The sequence below is a fragment of the Phalacrocorax aristotelis genome, chromosome 10 (genome assembly GCF_949628215.1).
Source record: "Phalacrocorax aristotelis chromosome 10, bGulAri2.1, whole genome shotgun sequence".
Lineage (NCBI taxonomy): Eukaryota > Metazoa > Chordata > Aves > Suliformes > Phalacrocoracidae > Phalacrocorax > Phalacrocorax aristotelis.
This window is the reverse complement of record NC_134285.1, coordinates 21,169,997-21,191,116: the sequence shown is the minus strand read 5'-3', so window position 1 is coordinate 21,191,116 and position 21,120 is coordinate 21,169,997. Positions and strand designations below refer to the sequence as shown.

The 21,120-nt window shown below is 35.3% G+C and overlaps 1 protein-coding gene across 2 annotated transcripts in view; it reads left to right on the top strand.

Annotated features, from left to right (window-relative positions):
• Positions 1 to 21,120, top strand: part of UBR1 (ubiquitin protein ligase E3 component n-recognin 1) — a 77,919-nt gene that overhangs the window by 36,543 nt on the left and 20,256 nt on the right. For both annotated transcript variants that reach the window (XM_075105682.1, XM_075105681.1), the window contains exons 15-31: positions 95 to 275; positions 1,190 to 1,251; positions 1,472 to 1,582; positions 3,106 to 3,171; positions 3,348 to 3,449; positions 4,043 to 4,106; positions 4,525 to 4,649; positions 5,564 to 5,616; positions 6,622 to 6,724; positions 7,248 to 7,296; positions 9,336 to 9,490; positions 10,768 to 10,867; positions 12,617 to 12,726; positions 13,986 to 14,075; positions 15,678 to 15,865; positions 17,004 to 17,209; positions 20,521 to 20,614. In XM_075105682.1, coding sequence (XP_074961783.1) covers positions 95 to 275; positions 1,190 to 1,251; positions 1,472 to 1,582; positions 3,106 to 3,171; positions 3,348 to 3,449; positions 4,043 to 4,106; positions 4,525 to 4,649; positions 5,564 to 5,616; positions 6,622 to 6,724; positions 7,248 to 7,296; positions 9,336 to 9,490; positions 10,768 to 10,867; positions 12,617 to 12,726; positions 13,986 to 14,075; positions 15,678 to 15,865; positions 17,004 to 17,209; positions 20,521 to 20,614 — 1,859 coding nt within the window. The remainder of the gene's footprint in view (positions 1 to 94; positions 276 to 1,189; positions 1,252 to 1,471; positions 1,583 to 3,105; positions 3,172 to 3,347; positions 3,450 to 4,042; positions 4,107 to 4,524; positions 4,650 to 5,563; positions 5,617 to 6,621; positions 6,725 to 7,247; positions 7,297 to 9,335; positions 9,491 to 10,767; positions 10,868 to 12,616; positions 12,727 to 13,985; positions 14,076 to 15,677; positions 15,866 to 17,003; positions 17,210 to 20,520; positions 20,615 to 21,120) is intronic.

Below are 21,120 nucleotides of genomic sequence, written 5' to 3'. Positions count from 1 at the left end.
TAACTGTTTATGTGATCAGAAAAAACAAATGAGGAATTCTAGTGCATATATATGATTTTTAAATATAACACTACGCATTTATATTAAACTCTAGGAAGAGCTGTTGCTCAAGGCCTACAGCGAATGTCATAAAGCTGTAATGAACTGCAGCACAAATGGCCGCTCACGGGAGAAGACACTGTTTCACTTGTGTGGCCACACTCTGGAGAGCAGACCTTACAGAGTGTCTGCAGATCCTGTCAGCATCCATCTACCGCTTTCTAGGACTCTTGCTGGTAGGTGGTGTGTTTTGTTTTGGTTGCTATTTGAATTGCGTTTATCATCCATCTCTATTTCTTTACTCCAGAAAGCATTTAGATTAAGTGCTTCGCAGATGAGTCATGCTCTGACTTTCTGACATTCTCATGATCAGGCAACCCTCTTCCCCAGATGACCCACTAAGGGAAAATTTTTCTCACAAAAAATTTGCCATGGAGGCTGGAGGACACTTTTTAAACAGGGGAGATATAAGAAAGTCAGCCAAGAAGGAAAAGTTTCATGTTTTAATGAGAACTTCAGTTTTCTCTGGACCATTGGAATTTAAGTGCTTCTGTTTCTGTATCTACCTGTTTTACCTAAATGAATGTTCATTATTACTGTATCTTGAATTTATTTTTCCAGCCACATATATCTTAGGACTGTTAAAATACTCCTCCTAAAAGACACATGTTTGCAGTATGCCAGGACAGATTTCCAGTCAGAATACAAAGGACCACGGCAGTGGGTGATCGCTGCTTTTTTCTAGAATATGCTATTATTAAGCTGTAGATTCTTTATCACATCATTTGATACAAAGATACCGTCTGTTAAGCCTTGTAGTCTTGAAATTCAGTTATTACTGACATATGATTTAAATGCAAAATTAAAATTTTGCTAATATTATTCAGCATCTCAACTGAAATGGTTTTAATGAATTAATTAAATTACTAGATTTATTCATAAAATAACAAATTGTAAGAGTGGTAAGAACTGTTGTGACGATAGATCTTCTATCTTAAAAAAAAAAAGGAACAAGTATTTCCTAAATGAACTTTGACTTTTCTGGGATTTTCTGAGTTGTAGATGATTTAGCTAACATTTAGAATGGGTTGGAGGAGAAATGTTATTGATTTTGACTTATTTTCTAATTGTTTTCCTATTGGTTTTGTAGGTCTTCATGTACGATTAAGCAAGACTGGAACCATCTCAAGATTGCCTGAGTTTGTTCCTCCTGTAAGATTTTTCTCTGTTCCCCCCTCAATGCTTCTTGTGATTTATACTCTGGGAAGGAAAAAGTCTAAAATTATACGCTCTAACTTTCATGGCACACGCACAAGTTACTTTGCAGCTGTCAGTGTGTATTTGTTCATTAGGACTTACACTTTAAAAATCATTGACAGACTTATTTTTGCTTGATTTCCCCCCCCCCCCCTTTTCTTTTTTTAAATTCTAGGAGGAATTTCAAGTGGAGCTGCTAATAGAATATCCCTTGCGATGTCTTGTCTTGGTTGCTCAGGTTGCTGCAGAGATGTGGAGAAGGAATGGGCTCTCCCTGATAAGCCAGGTACTCCCTACAATATTCAGTAATGAGTTGGTCCTAATGGCATATGCAAGTGTTTCTCACTAACACTCCCAGCGGTGGTTTCATCCAGTGCAGAAAGAGGTCATGGGGGTCACTCCTACACTAAAAAAATGTTACTAGGTAGGATTTTAGATGACTTGGTTTTGCTTCTAGCTTCACCAGTGGCTTGCCTCCCCATATTAGGTAAGTATTTTGATCTCTTCCAGCTGTTTCTGGCTCTGTGAAATGGTATTAATGTAACTGACATCTGTTGTAAACAAATTTCAGATCTGGTGAAGAAATCGCTGCATAAGTGCCATTAGTACTGTTGCTTATAAAATATTAGAAGAATCTCTTAGTGTATGGTAATCATTATATGCAAAAGTTAAACTATTTTGACGTCATACTAAACTTTTGAGTGCCGTATAACTGCACATAACAAACGTTTTATAAAACTTGCAGGCTTTTTTTGTTGCAAGAATAGAGGTTAAAGGAAGAGTCTACCCTTTAGTACTGGTATTTTGCCTGCTTTAGCTTCACTTTTTTTTTTTCTTTGATGACAGAAACTTTCTGTGTTTGCCTGTCAGTTTTAGCTGGGATAGAGTTATTTTTCTTTACTGCAGCTGGCCTAGTGCTGTGCTTTGGAGTTAGTATGAAAACGATGTTGATAACAAACAGATGTTTTGGTTGTTGCTGGGTAGTGCTTGTACTAGTCAAGGGCTTTTCCAGCTTCCCGTGCTCTGCCGGGTGCACAAAAAGCTGGGAGGGGAGGGGGCACAGCTAAGGGAGCAGATTCAAACTGGCCACAGGCATATTCCATATCATGTAACGTCATGCCCAGTATGTTACCTGGGAGGGGCTGGCCGGGGGAGGGAGGCAGCAATCGTGACTCAGGGACCAGCCGTGTCAGTTGGCAGGCGGTGAGCAGTTGTATCATTTCTGTTTCTGGTTTTTTCCCTTTTCCTTGGATTATATTATCATTATTGTTATTATTATAACAATCATTATAATTTTATTTTAATTATGAAACTGTTCTTATCTCAACCCACAAGTTTTGGTTTTTTTTCTTTTACTCTTCTGATTCTCTTCCCCATCCCACAGGGGTGGGGGAGTGAGCGAGCAGCTGCATGGTGTTTAGTTTCCAGCTGGGGCTGAACCATGACATTACCTTTCACAGGACCCTTTGGTGAAATCAAAGTAAATATTGGTAGCCCCCTGTAGAACTGTCTCTCTGAGAAGTGGGGTAGGAGAAGGAGGGTGTTTTGACTTTAATCAGTAGCAACCATTAGAATTATATTGTCTTGGAAGGGGGTATGAAGAAGTAAGGCATAGACTTTCTCTGGATAGGTGAAAAAAACATTTTTCACTTCCATTAAAGAACGCATTTGCTTTGAAAGAGACATGGGACTTTCCCTTACTCAAGGAAGGTGCTGTACAGTTTAGAAAAGCCTCAGACATTAGGTGGTGCACATTTGATAGTGCATTACTTTACTTCTCTACTTAAATTTTGTTTTCCTGTTTCTCAGGTATTCTATTATCAAGATGTTAAATGCAGAGAAGAGATGTATGATAAAGATATCATCATGCTCCAGGTATAATGTTCTGAATCATTGCTTGCTTGACTCATGAAATTTCCACGGAACTTCTTTTAATTTTAATTAAATTTGTTTGATTTTAAAATATTTTTCTTGGTAAAAGAGTATTTTTTATAATGAATGAAGAACTGTAATAGTAACTGATGTTCATATTAGTTTGGCTGTTTTGATAGATAGGCGCATCTCTTATGGATCCAAACCAGTTTCTCCTGCTGATACTGCAGAGATATGAGCTTGCTGATGCTTTCAAAAAGATCAGGCCCACCAAAGATCAGGTAAGCAGCAAGTATTTCTGCTGACTAATCTCTTGCTTTGAGTTTATGGAACATTCATAAGAAAAACTAGCTACTGTTGATAACTGCATTTTTATGATCACACTAAAAATCAGTCAACGCAGGACCTAGTGGTTAGATAAATGATTTTCTATTCAGATTTTGTAGAGGCTTACTCAAGATTAGCAAATAGCTTTTGCTCTCTTTGACCTTTATTTCACAGGGCATCTACCAAAATCCACGTAAATGACTTACCTATAAAATTTCTATGTCTCTTAAGCCATGTTATGCATTCTTATTTTGGCTGGAAGTTTCTTGGATTGTTGTGTTACTTCTTGAGGCTTGAACTTCAATATAATCCCTCATTTGGGATGTATTTCTAGCTGTTCTTTTCCTGCATGTGGATCTTGCACTTCAATTACAGAATATCTCGTCTACAAGTGCAGGCATTTTTTTCCAGCTTGTTACACTGGAGGTTTCTTGCTGCAGTACAGTGCTTCAGGGAAGTAGTGCATCTGAAGGTTGTGCTCAGTGTCGTTTGACCAATATTCCTGCTTGCTTTTCTTTTTTTAAACCGTTTTCTCCAATTCTTGTAGGATTTGATCAAACAATGTAATGTGTTAATAGAAGAGATGTTACAGATTCTCATCTATGTTGTGGGTAAGTTTTGTTTCTCTCTGTTGTAGTAATGGTTTATTACAGTTTGATGAAACAGGCATGATGACTTGACTTAACATAGATGGTATGGAGGATGCTAGAGAATCCCTGGTTTAGATGGTTCAGTAACACAGGTATTTGTCAACTGGAAGCAATAGGGGCTGCATAGAGAAAAAAGCTGTTAGATAACTTCATAATTGGCTATTAAAGTAGAATATGAAGAGAAACTCCATCTCAGCCCATTTTGTTAGGAAGCTATGCTAAAAAACATTTTTCTTCTCAGACACTTGGGACAGGTATACGGCGAATGCAAATTTATACTATTAAATATCCCAGCAATAGCATTACCTCTGCGCAAAATTCAGAATTGCTTTATGATTGTCATATTTGCCATTCTTCTTCTTTTGATTCACTCTGGTAGGGGAAAGATATGTGCCTGGAGTGAGTAATGTGACAAAAGAAGATGTTATCATGAGAGAAATCATCCATCTGTTATGTATTGAACCAATGGCTCACAGTGCAATTACCAAGTCCTTGCCTGAAAATGTGAGTCTTAGTTTATTTACTTTTTTCCTTAATTTCTTTTTTCTTCTTTAGCTTCCATGTCTTTATATGGAAGCATTTTATTTCTGATATGAAGCTCAAATGTTGGTTTCAGAGTTCCAAAATAGCACAACAAAGGGGCTTACACACTGTACTGATGCAGGGGTAGATGTCATGGATTTAAGTATGGTCTAATATGGAGAGGCTTGTATGGGCATTGTGCTTTTTGATGAAGAGGTGGAAGTTTTTAGGATATTCAGCTGTAGTTCTCCTAGATTTACAAAGAGAAGTTTTAAAATTATTTTCTGTTTCGGCCCTGTAGAACCGTGCAGCTGGATTCCATTCTGCCTTCTGTACCATCAATAAATTTGATCCCTTAAACTTGTGCAGATCCATTGGAAGTTAAGTATTGTACAGGTCCATTGGAAAGCATAGACTTCCATTCTGTTCTATTCCAACTGTTGAAAATTCAAGCAAAGGAGTGGGATGTGGATGAGATTTTACAGTCTGTGCAAGTTTTCCGGGCTGGCAATCAATGCAAAAAACTTCAGTTTTATTGTAAATTAAATAGCCCAGAATATTATCAGAAACCAATAATGGGTGACCCACATCCACTGTTTTAAGAGACTAAGACTGATTTTTGCCTCCGTTGAGGTCGGGAGAGGCACTGCTCTGTTTCTGGACATCAGCTCTGTTATAAATAAAATTTTACATGGTTGAAAGTATTATCTGTCTTTGGTACTTCCTTGTAACTTGTCAATTACGAATATCTGCTTTCTGAATAACAGTAGGCAAAATATATTAATTCATGACTGGGGAATTGATCTAAATCTCTATGTCTATCTTTGTTACACCTAGCATAATACTGAACATATTTGAATCATTATATATTTATCCCAAACTAAATTTTTTACCAGGAGAACAATGAAACTGGCTTGGAGAATGTAATTGATAAAGTGGCTACATTTAAGTAAGTTCTTAATATTGTTTTATAAATAGCTTGAATGTGAAATAAGAACTCTTAGATTATATGGGTTAAATAAGCAGCACTGTACAGTCTCTATTCAGCTAATATTTTCCTGTCTTGAAATATAAATGCTTTCAAATATGCATTGGAAGGAAAAGCATATGGGATATCTGAAACTACTGCTTCTCTCCTTTTGCCCCCCTCTTTCTTCAAATTCAGTTTGAGGAGTCTCAGGAGTTCAGTAATCTCGGGTCCTAGTGGGAAAATCTTCAAAAGGTCCCTTTATTTCCTTAACGACTCATTGTACATTTGACAGTCATCACCTCATTACTGGTTTAGATGGTATTTAGTTGCTAACTTGTTGTAACTTTCAGATGGGAGTTAATTTTTTAAATACATATACATATATGAGATATATATGTCAATTAATGTATATCAGTTGCAGCAGTTGAGAAGAACTAGTTCAAATGTCTGCTATTTTTGCAACAAAAATGTCTTGTAACTTTAATTACTTTAGTATAGTTTAAACAAACCAGAAAGCCACATGAAATATAAAATAATCAAGGGCAACTGTAGGTGTACCTGAGAATTTTACTTTGGGAATTATATGGAAGGTTCAAAAGATCTCACTGGCTGGAAAGTAGCTGTTTGTATTATTTGTTTCGTACCTTGGTTAAAGAAAGCAAGAATTCTGTACAATAACATCCAATGTCTGAAATTCTAAGCCATAAATTTAAAAATAATTTACCTACTATATGTTGCACTGTAGATAGTATAGACTAGAAATATTTTGCTGATGGGTAGGACTTACAGTAGTAAAAAGCCTTGAAAATTGAAGACTGATAACTGTACTCACTTTATGCGCTTTAAGTTAATGAAGCAACCATCCCTATTCCACTTCTTATTAGCATTTGCTTAGAAAAAAATCTGTTTTACTGGTTTGTTTACATTCAAAGATGTGCTGAACACACGTTATTAGCCTGTATGTCATGAAATATTCTCTGTAAGGAAACCGGGTGTGTCTGGCCATGGAGTTTATGAACTGAAAGATGAATGCTTGAAGGAGTTCAATATGTTCTTTTATCACTATACTAAGACCCAGCACAGCAAGGTAAGCAGTGTAAGATTCACTCTCAAAGGTTATAAAATAGTACATACTTATCAATGTCTAAAGAATTTTGCTGAATCTCAGAAATTAATGGAATCTAAAGAAACCAATTCAGTAAAGAGCATACACAGCTAACTTCAAAATGAAACTTCATTAGAAGTGAAGACTGTTAATACAAATTGACATGGTATGGTTTGCATTAGTATTTTCCCCGTGGTGTCTTCTGTATTAACTCTGTTAACTGTTTATACTAAGAACAAAATAGGGTAAGAATTATCTTTGAAATGGAAAACCCCACACTTTGCTTTTGTAACTCTTACTGAGGAAGCAAGCCTGTCCAACTATTTATCCCTACTGCAAACTGCAATGCAAAATGCAATATTTTTAAACAGATTTCCGACAAGATTCTAGTTACACGACCAAGTATTGACTATGTATCTTGCCACTTTTGTAGTTTAGGGTTTCTCATTCTTTCATTGTGCACTTCTGTAGAGATGCTGATATAACAACACTACTTTTTCTGTAGGCTGAACATACGCAGAAGAAAAGAAGAAAACAAGAAAACAGGGATGAAGGTAAAAATTTGAAACTGATGACTCAACAAATGTGACAATTCAGTAGCGTATGTAGTTGTGCATACAAAATGAACTTTAGGAGGTGTCTTGGGACTTACATCATGGGTACTTGAGTTCATATTGGATTTGTTGTGATGGGTAGTAATTGTAATTAATTAGCACCTGACATTTCCTTCTTTAAACACAGGCTAGGAGTTTTGAAATTTTTAGTTTAATTTACACGTAGACAAACATGGCATAGTACCCCCTGACAAAATGAACAACTTACCTGTTGAGGTTTTTTGTGTTTTGTGTGGGTGTTTTGTTGTTTTTGGTGGTTGCTTTTTTGTGTTGGGTTTTTTTTAATGGCAGAGTAACTAGAAGACAAAAGCTTACTTTTTGTGAGTAGTTTCTCTAGCAAAGTGTTGAGACATAGTAATGCCATGTAGAGAAGGCTGCTCCATGAACTAGTATGTGTATCCATTCTTTAAGTAGCTTGAGACTTTCTTAGAAGCTACAAATCTATATATATAACATTAAACACCCATGTTTCTACTATAACACAAATGTTATTTCCCTTTTGAGTTTTCTTTTACCCATTCAGGTCACGAGCATTGAGTTAATTTGAGGAAGGCTTTGTAAATGGAACAAATAAGTACAATCAACAACTTAATAAAATAAACTATCACCTGCTTTTGTGAGTTGTAACAGATATAATTATTTTTCTCTTCCCAGATTGCACTTCCAGTTGAATACCTTAATCTTTACTACCCTAAAGCATATTTTGATTTTTGTGTAATGAGGGACACTATGCCATTTCATAGCTAAGATGCTTAAAACTCATTCTGAGTAAATTTTATTTGCTTTGAGTTCCTTTTAGTTAAAAAACTGTGGAACTGGAAAAGAATAAATTGGCGTTGTCATTTAGGAGGGACACAGTTAAATCAGAAATCACGTTCTCTTTGAAAAAACTCAACCTCCTTTGGTTGTAAGTAACTCAGGAGATTGACAGCTGGAAAATAATGAGGAAAAAGAAATATCTTTGGATTACTTCTGGTTTCTTCCTCCACTGCTTATTTTATACAGTTGACAGATTTTCAACAGTATGTTCTTAATTTTTTTTCTCCCGGTTCACTTTAGCAACTTAAAATGTTAGCAGGGATGTTTATTTTGTAGAACTTCTTAAAAATGCAAATATTTAGATGTAATTGTCAGAAACTCACATTCATGTAACCAGACAATACAGTACCAAAATACAAAGATAACTGTTTGCTTCGATGTGTATTCCCCTGAGGCTACCCATTTTGTTACAAATACTCTGTGCATATGCTTGTATGTGGCCCGTGTTGTCTTTGTCAATAACTCTTTATAATTAATTCAGTTTAAATTGTCAAAAGATCGATGGTTTCAGAGACATTGCATTCACAGACGTTTTCTGAAAACGGGCATCCAGGTACCAAAAAAAGATTTAAGTTAATGCTCCTAGGTAGGGAAAGGCTGCGGCGTTAATTGAGCTGCTGTTACTAGATTCCAAGATTTCAGGTGGCTTCTGGGTGAGATGCCATACCACACAGTTTCAATACTAGCTCAGAAAAAAATTTACGTAACTAGAAATTATTGGAATGCCCCAGTAGAAAGAAGAACTTACTTAGAACACCAGCCATATTAGGCATGGCACACTGTAATGTGAGACACCACACTGCTCAGTCTTGTTTAACGACTTAAAAACTTTATCTGATGCAAAACACAGACACTATATGCTTATTAGTGATACATAAATGATAAGGCAGTGCAAAGTATTAAAGATTTCCATTTACAGGTACAACTAAGTCCTTGTGATTGCTTGATTAGCTTAGTTTTCATGTGCTTTATATCAGAACTTAGTTTTGCTGAAGAGAAAAGCTGACTTAGGTGAACAGTTGTGTTTGAGCATGGTTTTATTAATTTAATGGTCCAGTCGTTCTTTCACTGGAGTTAGTATGTTTTGTGCTCTCTACTTTTTGCCAGCAACCTTTGAGATGCCAGTTTTTTTAATATATTTGCACATCTCTGTTTTCTAGCACTGCCACCACCTCCTCCTCCAGACTTCAGTCCTGCGTTCAGTAATGTGGTGAGGATTCTGAACTGTGATGTTATGATGCACATACTGCGGACCATTCTTCAGAGAGCAGTAGAACTGGAAACACACTTGTGGACTGAAGCTATGATCCAAATGGTATGGTTGGCTTTGGTTTTTTCCTATGGTCATTCCTGTGTTGACCATATTAGCTGCATATGATAAGATCGAACTGTGTAAAGGTAAACTTTAACTTTGATAAGAATTTTTTTGTCTCCAAACCTGCCTTTATAAATCCTACCATCAAAGAAAATATTTCTAATTATTTATCTCCACTGTAAAATTGAAATGTGAAACACAACAGTATTAAATGGGGTATATTCTTCAGTTTTCTATTTGCTTTCCCCCCCCATGTTGCCTCATCACTGAAGCTATTTCAATATGTAATTCTCCTTGCCTGATCTTTATCTTGAAACTTCATGTGTAACTAAGTAACCCTTTGAGAATCTTAAAGAAATTGGAGTTGCTTCATCTTATAAGCTCCCAAGTCTCCAAATATGTAAATGTCTTTGGGGCCTCAGTCATGAAATAATATAATTTTGTGAGTATTTAAACATTCCATTTTACCACAGTGACTTTATGGGTTTTCTGTTGTTGTGGGTTTGTTTTGGTTTGGATTTTTATTTTTATTTTTATTTTTATTTTTATTTTTATTTTTATTTTTATTTTTATTTTTATTTTTATTTTTATTTTTTAAAGGAATTAATGACATTGTTGAAGTTGGTTGGGTTTGTGGTTTTGGGTTTTCTGGGTGGGTGGTTTTTTTATATATATATAGCATTAGGACCTGAATTTATAGACTGGTTGAATTAGTCAGTTTTGTTAACTAGAGTGCACAGATTATTAAATTGCCTTGCCTTACCTGTTAATCTTTGGATTATGGAATTAAGCACATATTTGTAGATTTTTGTATCTGCAAAATGACAAGACTCATATGTTACTCATGTAAAGTGTGTGCAAGATAATTAATTTTAGTGCAAGTAATATGCAGGAAAACTATATTTCGCATTGTTATTTCACTTTTCATGTATCATCTTTGCACTCTTCTCATTTCTGTGTTTTATCATGGGTATAATAAGCGCATAGCACAGAGGTTTAGATTGGATATTTGCAAGAGTGGTCAGGCATTGGCACAGGCTGCCCAGAGAGGTGGTGGAGTCACCATCACTGGGCGTGTTCAAACAACTTGTAGACATGGCACTTGGGGACATGGTTTAGGAGGCCTGGGGGTGTTGGGTTGTCAATTGGACTTGATGATCCTAGAGGTCTTTTCCAACCTTAGTAGTTCTATGAACTATATTAAACATCCTTATTTTATATGCCAGTTTTCCAGACCTTGAACAGTGAATGAGATGTAGTATTTTTGTCTCTTTTAGGTGCTTCATCTCCTGTCCTTAGGGTTACTAGAAGAGAAGCAGCAGTTACAGAAGTCCCCGGAAGAAGAAGTAACCTTTGATTTTTATCACAAAGCAACACGTACGTTTCACTTGCTTTAAAAGGGCAGAGTAAATTAGGCTGATTTGATTTTGTAAGGACAAAAACAAACTAGAAGAAAGTATTCAGTGATTTTAGTCAGAAAGGATTTACTTTTTGCTATAGAATTAAAACCTGCTAAATTTTTTTTTTTTAAATAATCAAGAAACCAGGTTTGGACAAGCTTCCTTTGTTACTAATTGCCAGATACATTGGAGAAGGAGATATGCTTCTCTACCTGGGAAAGAAATGGAGAATACTAGTGTTAGATAACTGAAAATGGTTATTTCTTTGCAAGAACCTTATTGAAATGGAATCTAATAACTCTTTGAAAAATGACACTGGATTTAAGTGAACTGTCGCCATCTTTTGTACTCCTGAGCTGTGCAGTTATTGATTTACTTGCAAGTTAAAGTCTTTTATTATGGCAGTGATAATAGAAGCAACCCTTGGTGGCTGTGAAGTGTGCTTTTTTTTTCCCCTGTTGCTTTACTCTTCCAATTCTCTACAGAGCACTTCCTAATCTTACATTCAAAACTAGTGGGTCAGAGTTGGAATCTCTATTTTATAAATAATCTTCCATCTCATCTAGAGTTTCTGCTTCATTGTGTAAGAATAAATAAAACAAATTCCATTATCAAACAAAACATAATTGTCACTTAAGAGATGAAACAGAAATAAGAATTGTGAAGTAAAATCATGAAATCATAGAATTGTTTAGGTTGGAAACAACCTTTAAGATCGAGTCCAACTGTTAACCTAGCACTTCCAAGTCCACTGCTAAACCATGTCCCTAAGCCCCACATCTACTTGTCTTCTAAATACCTCCTATGTAAATAAATAAATAAATAAATACATAAAGCTGTTGAACTGCCTATTAGTTAATCAGAAATCTTGTGTAAAGAGATGTCACATGTCTCTGGGTTTGAAAAACACTCCCATTTCACATTTTTTTAATTTTAATTTTTTTCTTGAGCAAGAAGTATTCCCATCACACTGAACATATTTCTGTTTATGAAGCTTCCGTCAACTATAGGAATACACTGAAAGTAATTACAATTGAGATGTTAGTGAATTCTTAGCTAGCTTTAGTTTTGCACAACCAGAAAAACCAAAGCCCCATTTATACATAAGGGATGCAAAAACATTAGTCTATTTCTAAGGAACCTCTTATTGAAAAGTGATTTAAAAAAAAATAAATTTTATAATGTATTTGTCTCACTTCTGAAAATGTGCAAATTAATTTCAAATGGAAAGTACTGCAAAAGAAATATAATTGAAGAGAAGAGGAGAATGGTCTCAATTTTAAAGCATGCTTATGTTAGAGAATGGCGTAGAGTGTTATGAACTGTTACCAAGGTGTGAGGAAGCAAGTAATTACTGTAACGATAATATTTTTTTGTGATGGAAATAAACTTGTGCACTCTGAGCTGTTTAGCAAACTTATGTAAGCTATAAGAGCTTTATTGTTTCTTGAAGTGAAAGGCAGTTCTGGTTTTGTCTGTACTTCTGCTCGTGGAAGTAGCAAAACTTATTGATCAACAAGGCGGAAGGATTATATTACATTTATCTGGAATAAACACGTGAAATTAAACCAGAAATGTAACTACACAGGTTGTGTTCATATATGTGTGATACAGTCGGCAATATTTTAAGGCATGCTCATCGTTGTAAATATATTAAAATGTTAAGTGGTTGGGTTTTTTTCCCCCTGAAGACCCATGCGTTTGCTTTTTTCTCTCCTTTGTAAAGGAATGGGGAGCTCAGCCTTGAATGCTGTGAGTGTGTTAACGCTTCTGGAAAAATTGAAGCGAGTTCCCCAGTTAGAGGCACAGAAGGACACAGTCAATTGGATACTGCAGGTACATGAGGGAGACAAAAGTATGATCGGATTCTAGTAATTTAGAAAGCTTTTATGAAAAATGTTATGATTCCTGCTGCAATGATTTCTTGAGAAGCTTAATCTGTTAGAGCATTTTTCCCCGCAGATAAGATGGTTTCTTGAATACTGCGTTAACACTTACAAGTCATTGTACTTGCTATTGCTACTTTCAAGTATTGGGTCAATTTTTGCTTATATAACTCATTCCAGTAATGACATTTTTATATGTAAACTTTATTCCTCATACTTCTGTTGCAAAATAACAGGAAGTGCTAAGTAAAAGTTTATTAATTGGGATAGCATTTTAGAGTCTGCTTGTATTAAGACCTGAGTCATATGGATCTAATGGCCACATTGTACATTTGACATGTGGAATTTTTCCATCCAACTCCCTGCCATTACTCAGTAAGAGATGGGAAATAACTTCTAGAGCTGTGACACCTTCTCTAGCACAGGAGGTTGCTGCTTCTGTTTAGCAGGAGTACTACTGTCCTGTTCTATTTTGGGCTTCTTGTTTTAGGTGGCAAACGTAGAAGACTGCTCTTGGAAAAGAGGGTAAAAATCCAGAGTAGGGTTCCAAAACTATCCTCGGCTACTAAAATTGGACTATCCTGGTACATCAGGGAGGCAGGTTTGAAAGATTTTTTGAGAAGTTATTCTTCTAAAATTCTATGGGCAAAAGTAAAAATGTACTTTAAAAAGTACATATAGTAAATGTAGAATATTTAATATTATAAAAAATTCCAGATGCTTAGTAAAGTAAAGATAGCTGGAGAATGTAGTAAACGAAAATAGAAGGCTCAGTTTTAACTAATTGGGCATTCTGGCAAGCTTTGTATTCCAGATATTTTTGCATTATTTTAGCGACAGTTTTGATGGGATGATCCACATCTCACCTACTTGAAATAAGCTAGCAGTCTCTGTCCATTCTTCTGATGTACAGATGCACAGATGCTTTAGCTGCTGAGCAGTATTAATGCTAGAAGACTGGAAAATTTGGAATAATTTTACTTTCCTTCACACTAAGCAGTGCTGGTCAGGTTCAGGATACAGACACAGCAGTGTTACAGGAGTGTGCATACAGCCTCAATTAGAGGTTTTTGTTATCTAGGAGTATGGCAGTTGGTTTCATCCATTTGAAAATCTGAAAATAATGTGAAACTAAATACCACGAGCTTTAATCCTGTCTATAAGAGCCAAGTTGCATTTTATTTTTAACATCTATGTCTCTATTCCTAGATGTTTGACACAGTGAAAAGATTGAGAGAGAAATCTAGTTTGACAACAGTAGCAGCTACACCAGGCTCAGAAGCTACAAAAGGTGATGAGGTAATAATAAAAAAAGTTCAGTGTAAGCCTTGTATATAATGTTTTGAACGGCTGTTTTCAAAAAGGTGCCTAAATTTATTGTTACCCAAAATGATAATTTTTAAAATATTAATTTCTGATATATTGCCTACAAATAGGATTTAGGTTCCAATATTAATATTTTTAATAAATGAAGTCTGTGCTAAGCATGTTTCATGGAATTATCAGCAGCTAATGTGGTTTTGGTTGTACTTCCAAGTGAAGCAACTGAGGGCAGTGAAGTGGTAATTTGTGTTCATTTCTCCATTTCTTGTCTTTATGATTTGACCATCTTTTCTATTATGTTGTCATTGTGCAATAATTAGAAATGCAAATCCACTTGAAATAATGTCTTGTAATTTACATGACCTGCAAAGCAGATTAACCTCTTGGTCTTGATTGTATAAAGACATCAGGCTTAGGTGATTATTCTGTCTATCAGCCTCTACTCCCTTCCCTCAAAATAACTTTTGAATCCAGTGGTCAAATGACACAGTGAAATGGAGATTTAAAAGATTACTGCAGTCCCAAGGTTGGTTTGTTGTTTTTTTTTTTTTTTTAATTGGTGGTGAATAGAAAAGAACCTGATTACCCTTTAACAGTGTGCAAAGACAGGCCAGTTTGCTCTTACACATTCTGTTTGGCAACAGTTTGCTGCCAAACAATCTCTTGGCTAGTCATTGCATGCACAACTCTGAACTTACCACAGCATATGCTGTGTTTCTTTTTTGAGAAAAGTGTCATATGATATCTGGTAAAGTAAGGGAACAAAATACAAAAGTCAGTAAGAAATGAGACTCTTAAAGTTCCACTACTTGTGGAGCGATTTCTTGTTTCATTTCCTCAAAAAGTAACGGTATTGTGAATGGAAGCAATGTGTAAAATGTTGATTTTGTGCCTTAAGAGGAATTAGGTTCACTATGTTGTCATTAAATCTGTGTCTTTTGAATTTTAAATTTCCAAAGTATGTAAGTACTGTGTTTATTTTTTCAAAACATGATAAAAGAGGAAATACTGGAAGAAGAATAGTTTTCCACTTTACAGTAAAGAGGAATTGGGGAAGATACAATCCTCAGATGAATAAAATGCTGCCACAAAATTTTAGGAACAATCTGTGTAGTCCGTAGATAGTTCAAGATAAAATTTTCTTAAATTCCTGTAAGTTAGATACTGAATACATGGTAGGGGTTTCACATATGGGGGGAATAACAAATCACTAGAGGAGATTTGTGATATTCACCTCACTAAAGTTTCTTAAGAACAGACAAACACCTGATTAAAATGAATCAGGTATTATTGATCCCATGTTTGGGCAAGGGATCATACTAGTGACCTTTTGTTGACCCTCAAAATCTTTTTTTTCTCACTACGTTAATGAACCTAGTTGATATTTAAGATTTTAGTTGTGCATTTTTCAGATAGCAGTTAAGGTTGGGGTTTTTTTTGTGTGTTTGTTTTTTGAAGTGTTATCAGTTAAAGGAATTTGATGTGAGTGATCAAACTGCATATAGTTGGGGGAAAGATTCTTCTCATTTTTTGATGTTCTCTGTTGCCTGTGATTTCTTTATTCTCTCTTATTTTAAGACACAGAGCACTCAGGATAAAGAGAAAGCTGAGCGAAAGAGAAAGGCAGAAGCAGCTAGATTGCACCGTCAGAAGATAATGGCCCAGATGTCTGCACTGCAGAGGAATTTCATTGAAACCCATAAGCTCCTGTACGAAAACACACTGGAGGCACCAGGGAAAGAAGATGATCTTATGGAGGAAGAAAGGTAATCAAAAACAGACATCCAGAGTTCTGGGGGAAGAGCTCATGACCTGCTACATAAGTCATTATTATGGTACATAAAAATTTTGAAAGTATGTTCACGGGACAGATTGTGTCATCCCAGTCAGCAAACTTCTGTCTCTATTTTCTTTTTAAGTCATCTTCTGTTACAGAATTATATGTAAACTAGCATGTGTATGGTAAAGAACAAACAGTGGACTTTGTAGAGCAGCATAACATAAATAAGAAAATTATTTCTTCAAATGGTAGGTACTTATATTGTTAACATTTGGACAAATGTCATTAGAAAGCTGCTGAGTCGACAACACTCTAATTTTGGAGGTGACCGTCTACCTTATATGAAGATGTAGGTATTTAATTTGGGAAGAATCTGAAAGCCGGTATGCCTTAAGGTTAAGTTGCAATGAAGAAAATAGGGTTCTTGTAGCTCAAGTCGCTGATATTTCTGTTCCTTAGTTGTAAAAATCTAATTTAATACTGAAGATGTTTGGTTCATAATTTTGTTGGTATGGATTGCTCCTTTCTGGAGATGCTTCTACAATATGGTATACCTAATGCAAATCACAATTTTGGTCTAATTGGGGCTGCACAAAACTAATCAGGGAAAACAGAGATATCTGCTGGAAAAAAGTACAGATCACTTCTGTGTGCTTTGATCTTCAATAAATCGTGTTCTATAAATCATAGTTGAACTCTGGAATAAGGAGCATTTAAAAATATGTGGAAGTTTGTGTCATAAAGCATTGAATTTAGGTAGTGTCGTTCATTTTCTGTATGTTTTCTTCAAGAATGGGAAAAAATTTTAATGCATCTCTAAGATTGAAATACATTTAATCCAATCTACGTTCAATAGAGCTCCCTGAATTTCGTGTGATCTGAATCCATTTCATTGTGTTATTCTGTGTTACCTGGCTTCCTCTTTCTATTTTTGAAGAATGCTGCATTTTAGTAAGGATTGAGGTGTTTCTTCATTGTTTGGTTGTCACTTGGTTTTGTGAAACATTTTGGTATAAATCCAGAAATGTTAGCACTGTACGACGTTTTTAGATGCCTGGAATAATCAATTTGTTTAGAAAAAGCCATCTGATTATTTTATATTTGTGTCACTTATGGTCTTACAGCATGTCTTCGGCGATTGATTACTCCAGAATTGCTTTGGGTCCCAAACGAGGTCCATCTGTTGCTGAGAAAGAAGTTCTGACCTGTATTCTTTGTCAGGAGGAGCAGGAAGTAAAGTTGGACAGCGCTGCCATGGTATTATCTGCCTGTGTCCAGAAATCAACCGCTTTAACTCAGAATAGGAGCAGAATTCTTGAACATTCAGGGGGTATGCAACTTTTGTTCTTTTAGAGTACAATCAGTTCTGTACCTAGATCTCATACCCTTTAATCCTAATTAAACTCTATTCAGTCATATTGCTAAATGGCTTACCCTACTTAATAAAAAGAAAGTTAAAATGTTTAAATTGTTCTAAAATCCGTGCTTTAAAACTTAAAAATGAGAAGCATATGAAGATTTGGATTTGTCCCTCGGAAATAAGAAAATGCTTTAATCTCACAAGAAGATGTTATAAAACATCGAGGTTTGGAAGGAATGGTGACTCTGATAAAATCCAGGAATGTTAACAGTAGAGCAGCAAACTTTCCCAATATAGAGGAATTACATTAATATTGTGAGAGGCCAATACGGCAGCCTCAGGAGGGTTTGGTTGGGGTTTTTTTGTTTGGTGTTTTTTTTGGTGGTGGTGGTTTAGTTTGGGTGTTTTTTTTTTTCCCTGAGTCCAGGAAGTAATAAAACCAGCAACATTTAAAAAAATAGAAAAGTATAAGCAAGGATCATGTTATATAATCTGAGGAATTAAAATAATTAATACAAGAGAATACTACAGAATATTTAGAGTTGCATAATAGCATATTGCTGGCAGGAAACAAAGGCCAGCCAGAAGGTTTTTTTTGTGAGTAATAGGTGAATAAACATGAGAAAGATTTTGGGCAGTTACTTAAGGGAAAGAAAGAAAATGGGAAAACTTAAGTACTCACTGACTTTTTTGCCTTCATTTTGAAACAAGAAAATCAGCAATAATTCAAGATCAGATGCTTGATAGCTGTTAGTTTTAACAAGAGAGAAATACAATCCAGAATAGGATAAGAGAAGTTAAAACAATACCTAGATAACTTCAGAGTATTCACCTTGGCAATTATTAAATTAATATTGAAAGATTATCAGAATGATTGTCTTCAGTATAGTCTTTATTTTTTAAAATATATAGAAGATAGTTGAGCTCTTGGAAAGCTAAGCAGGGCAAAGAAGTGTATGTTTAAAAAAAAAACACCAAAAAACCCAGAAGTGAAATAAGAAAGTACTAAAAACCTGAGTATTCCAGCCAGCCTGGATGCCCAGAAGTATGTTGGATGATAGTAATTATTATTAGTCTGTAAGACAATATAAAAAATAAAGAAGGACAATACAGCAGCAAGAAATGTCAAAAATGGATTTGTTGAGAAAAGAACTTAGTAAGCCACCCTCATTCTTTGACCAGGATAGCTGGTTTTATGGGTAAGGAGAAGGTAAGCTAATTTATTATCATGCTTATTAGATTTTTTGACTCTGTCTTGCTTGATACACAGCCTAGGCAAATGCTGTTAGGGCAAAATCACCCCAAGGGTGGATACAGATCTCATCATAAAACCACGAGTTTGATTCAAGCATGCTACAGTATTTAATAATAATTAAAAGTTAAAAGTACTAATTTTTACCCTGTAAATGAATTGTTTATTTTAACACAGATAAAAATCTAAATAGCTGTAATTTATTAAATATTTATTGATCAGTATACATTCTCTATGTATCTGTTCGTATCTTATAAAGCTGAGTCAATCATTTCTTCAAACCCTTCTTATTCAAGCTAACTAATATATAAGGAATAAGGGTGCAGTGTGGCAAGATAAAAATTGGAGGTCTGTAAATGCTCTCAGGATGTTTCTAGTTGCATGGCAAAGATGTTACAACTTGTAGTTTAAATGCCTACTTACTTTCAAATATGTTTGGTGTCTTTTTTTGTGGTGGGTGTGTGGTGGTTTTCTTTTTTTTTTTTTTTTTTTTTGTTGTCCCCCCCATTTTGTAACAGGGTATTTTTACGTTGTGGTCAGCTCATAAAGCAAAATGAACCCCGTGCCTTATATTTTAATGACATTACTGTCTAGCAAATAGCTTTAAATTCTATGTTTGTGCAGTTCATTATTCCTGCTTTAGTTTAGAAGTACGCCCTTGCATGTTATCAAATGGAATTCTAAAGCAAAAGGAAGTTCATCATTGCTTCTTACTTCTCCAGGGTATACCCTCTTATATTACCCTATGTTTCACTTAGTAAGATGTTTTGTGTTTCCTCCTTTGTGTCATTAACAAATACTGAATAGTTTTAGACCCAGGACAGGCTCCTACAGAATCCTGTATGATCCATTTTTCTTTTTGACAGCAGACTACTGATAATGGCAGTTTTGAGCCAGCTGTACAGAATTTTTATCTAGGCCATGTACTAATTGCATCCTTTTTTTTTTTTTTCCCCTCTCTTCTGTGGTACTCTGAAGTACAAATTAAATCCTCTGCTTTTGTAGTCAGATACAATTGGAAGCTTTCTACAGTGACATGTTGGGCTATTGAAATGATTGAAAAAAGAAAAGAATGAAGTTCCTTTTCCTAAAGTCACTTCTGGATATTATTTATAGCACTTACTCTCTACTCCCTGGTCCTCTGGAGATCAGCAGTTAGAAGTAGGCTTGTAAGAGTTTTTTTCCTCTGAAGATCTAAATAAGTGGAAAAATGCTGTTCCCACAGCAGAAGTGCAGAAAGTGGCAAATCAGTGTTATACTAAGGTTCACTTCCTTATCTCAGTCTCCATTTGATTTAAAGCAGCTTTGCTACTGTCAAATGGAATTATATTTTCAGTGCAATTTGGGTGACAGGTTTTTTTGTGTGTGTGTTTTTTATTTTGTCAAATTCAGATATATTTGTTCAAAATCATAAACAGATGAGGTTTGGCAGATTGCTGTTATTCAGTTCAGTATTAGATATCTTTAAGGGGAAAATGGAATCTTACTTTGAGTGCATATGCAGCACAAAGACACCGTTATATTCTCTTAATGTTTTTGCTGTTAAGAATTATGCAAGATTAGTAAAAGATAGACTTGACTTTGGTACTCAGCAGTGCTGTTTGTGTCAGTGGTTTGAAAATATATGGGATTAGTTGGAGAAATGCCTAATCTTTCTTAGTAATTTCATTTTCTTTCACTTAAAAATACAATAACAAATACGTTAAAACTTCAGTGGTAGTGAATCCAGCTGCAGAGCTATTCCAGCATTGAACATTTTTCTTAACCAATTTACTATTGTGTTTTGATTTTGTAATCTTTTTCATCATAATTAGTGGAAAGCCTTCAGTAGTTTAAGTGAGCTCTGTCTTACAATTGCTTTGCTGGACTGTTGTCTGGAAGAGCTAGGCAAATGGGATTTTCATGTGACTGTGGGAAAATAAAATCTGAAGGCTTGTGTTCTGTGCACACTGTTGTTCATTTCTGTTCATACTAATGGGAAGTTACATTACTGTTCTTTCAAGAATTTATTTCTGCTGTGTCTTTCTAGATACGTTAGATCCTCTCTTCATGCATCCTGACTTACCCTGTGGGACCCACACAGGAAGCTGTGGCCATGTGATGCATGCAGCCTGCTGGCAGAAGTAAGGATGTGTCTTTGCAGCCTTTTAATGTGTTTTTTTTTTTTATTAATCTGTTTTCCAAAACATTTAAGTGCACACTGAAAACATAGTACAGAAAATGGATATTGAATTAAGGAGTGAAAACTATTTGTACTCATCTGAAAATGAAACGTGACACAAGAGAAGTTTTGACCCGATGAAGAAGATAATCACAAAAGTTTTTAGTGCCTTCTGTGACGCAAAGAAGAATCTCTAAGAGGTTACTAATTTATGCAAATAAAACCAATGAGGTAAAATTGGCCAAGAATAATAAACCATATCTAGTAGGCTTATTTTTAGCAATCCAGTCAGAACCAGTAGGAATCTTCCAGGTGAGTGTTACATGACAGCAGTACTTTGACTCTGAAAGTCTGTCATCAGTCAGTACTAGATGAAGGATGAAGCTGACTTATTCCAGTGAGTCTTTAGATTAAAATCTGGCATTTAGAATAGAATATGAATGCTTAAATCTACCAATATTTTTTCCG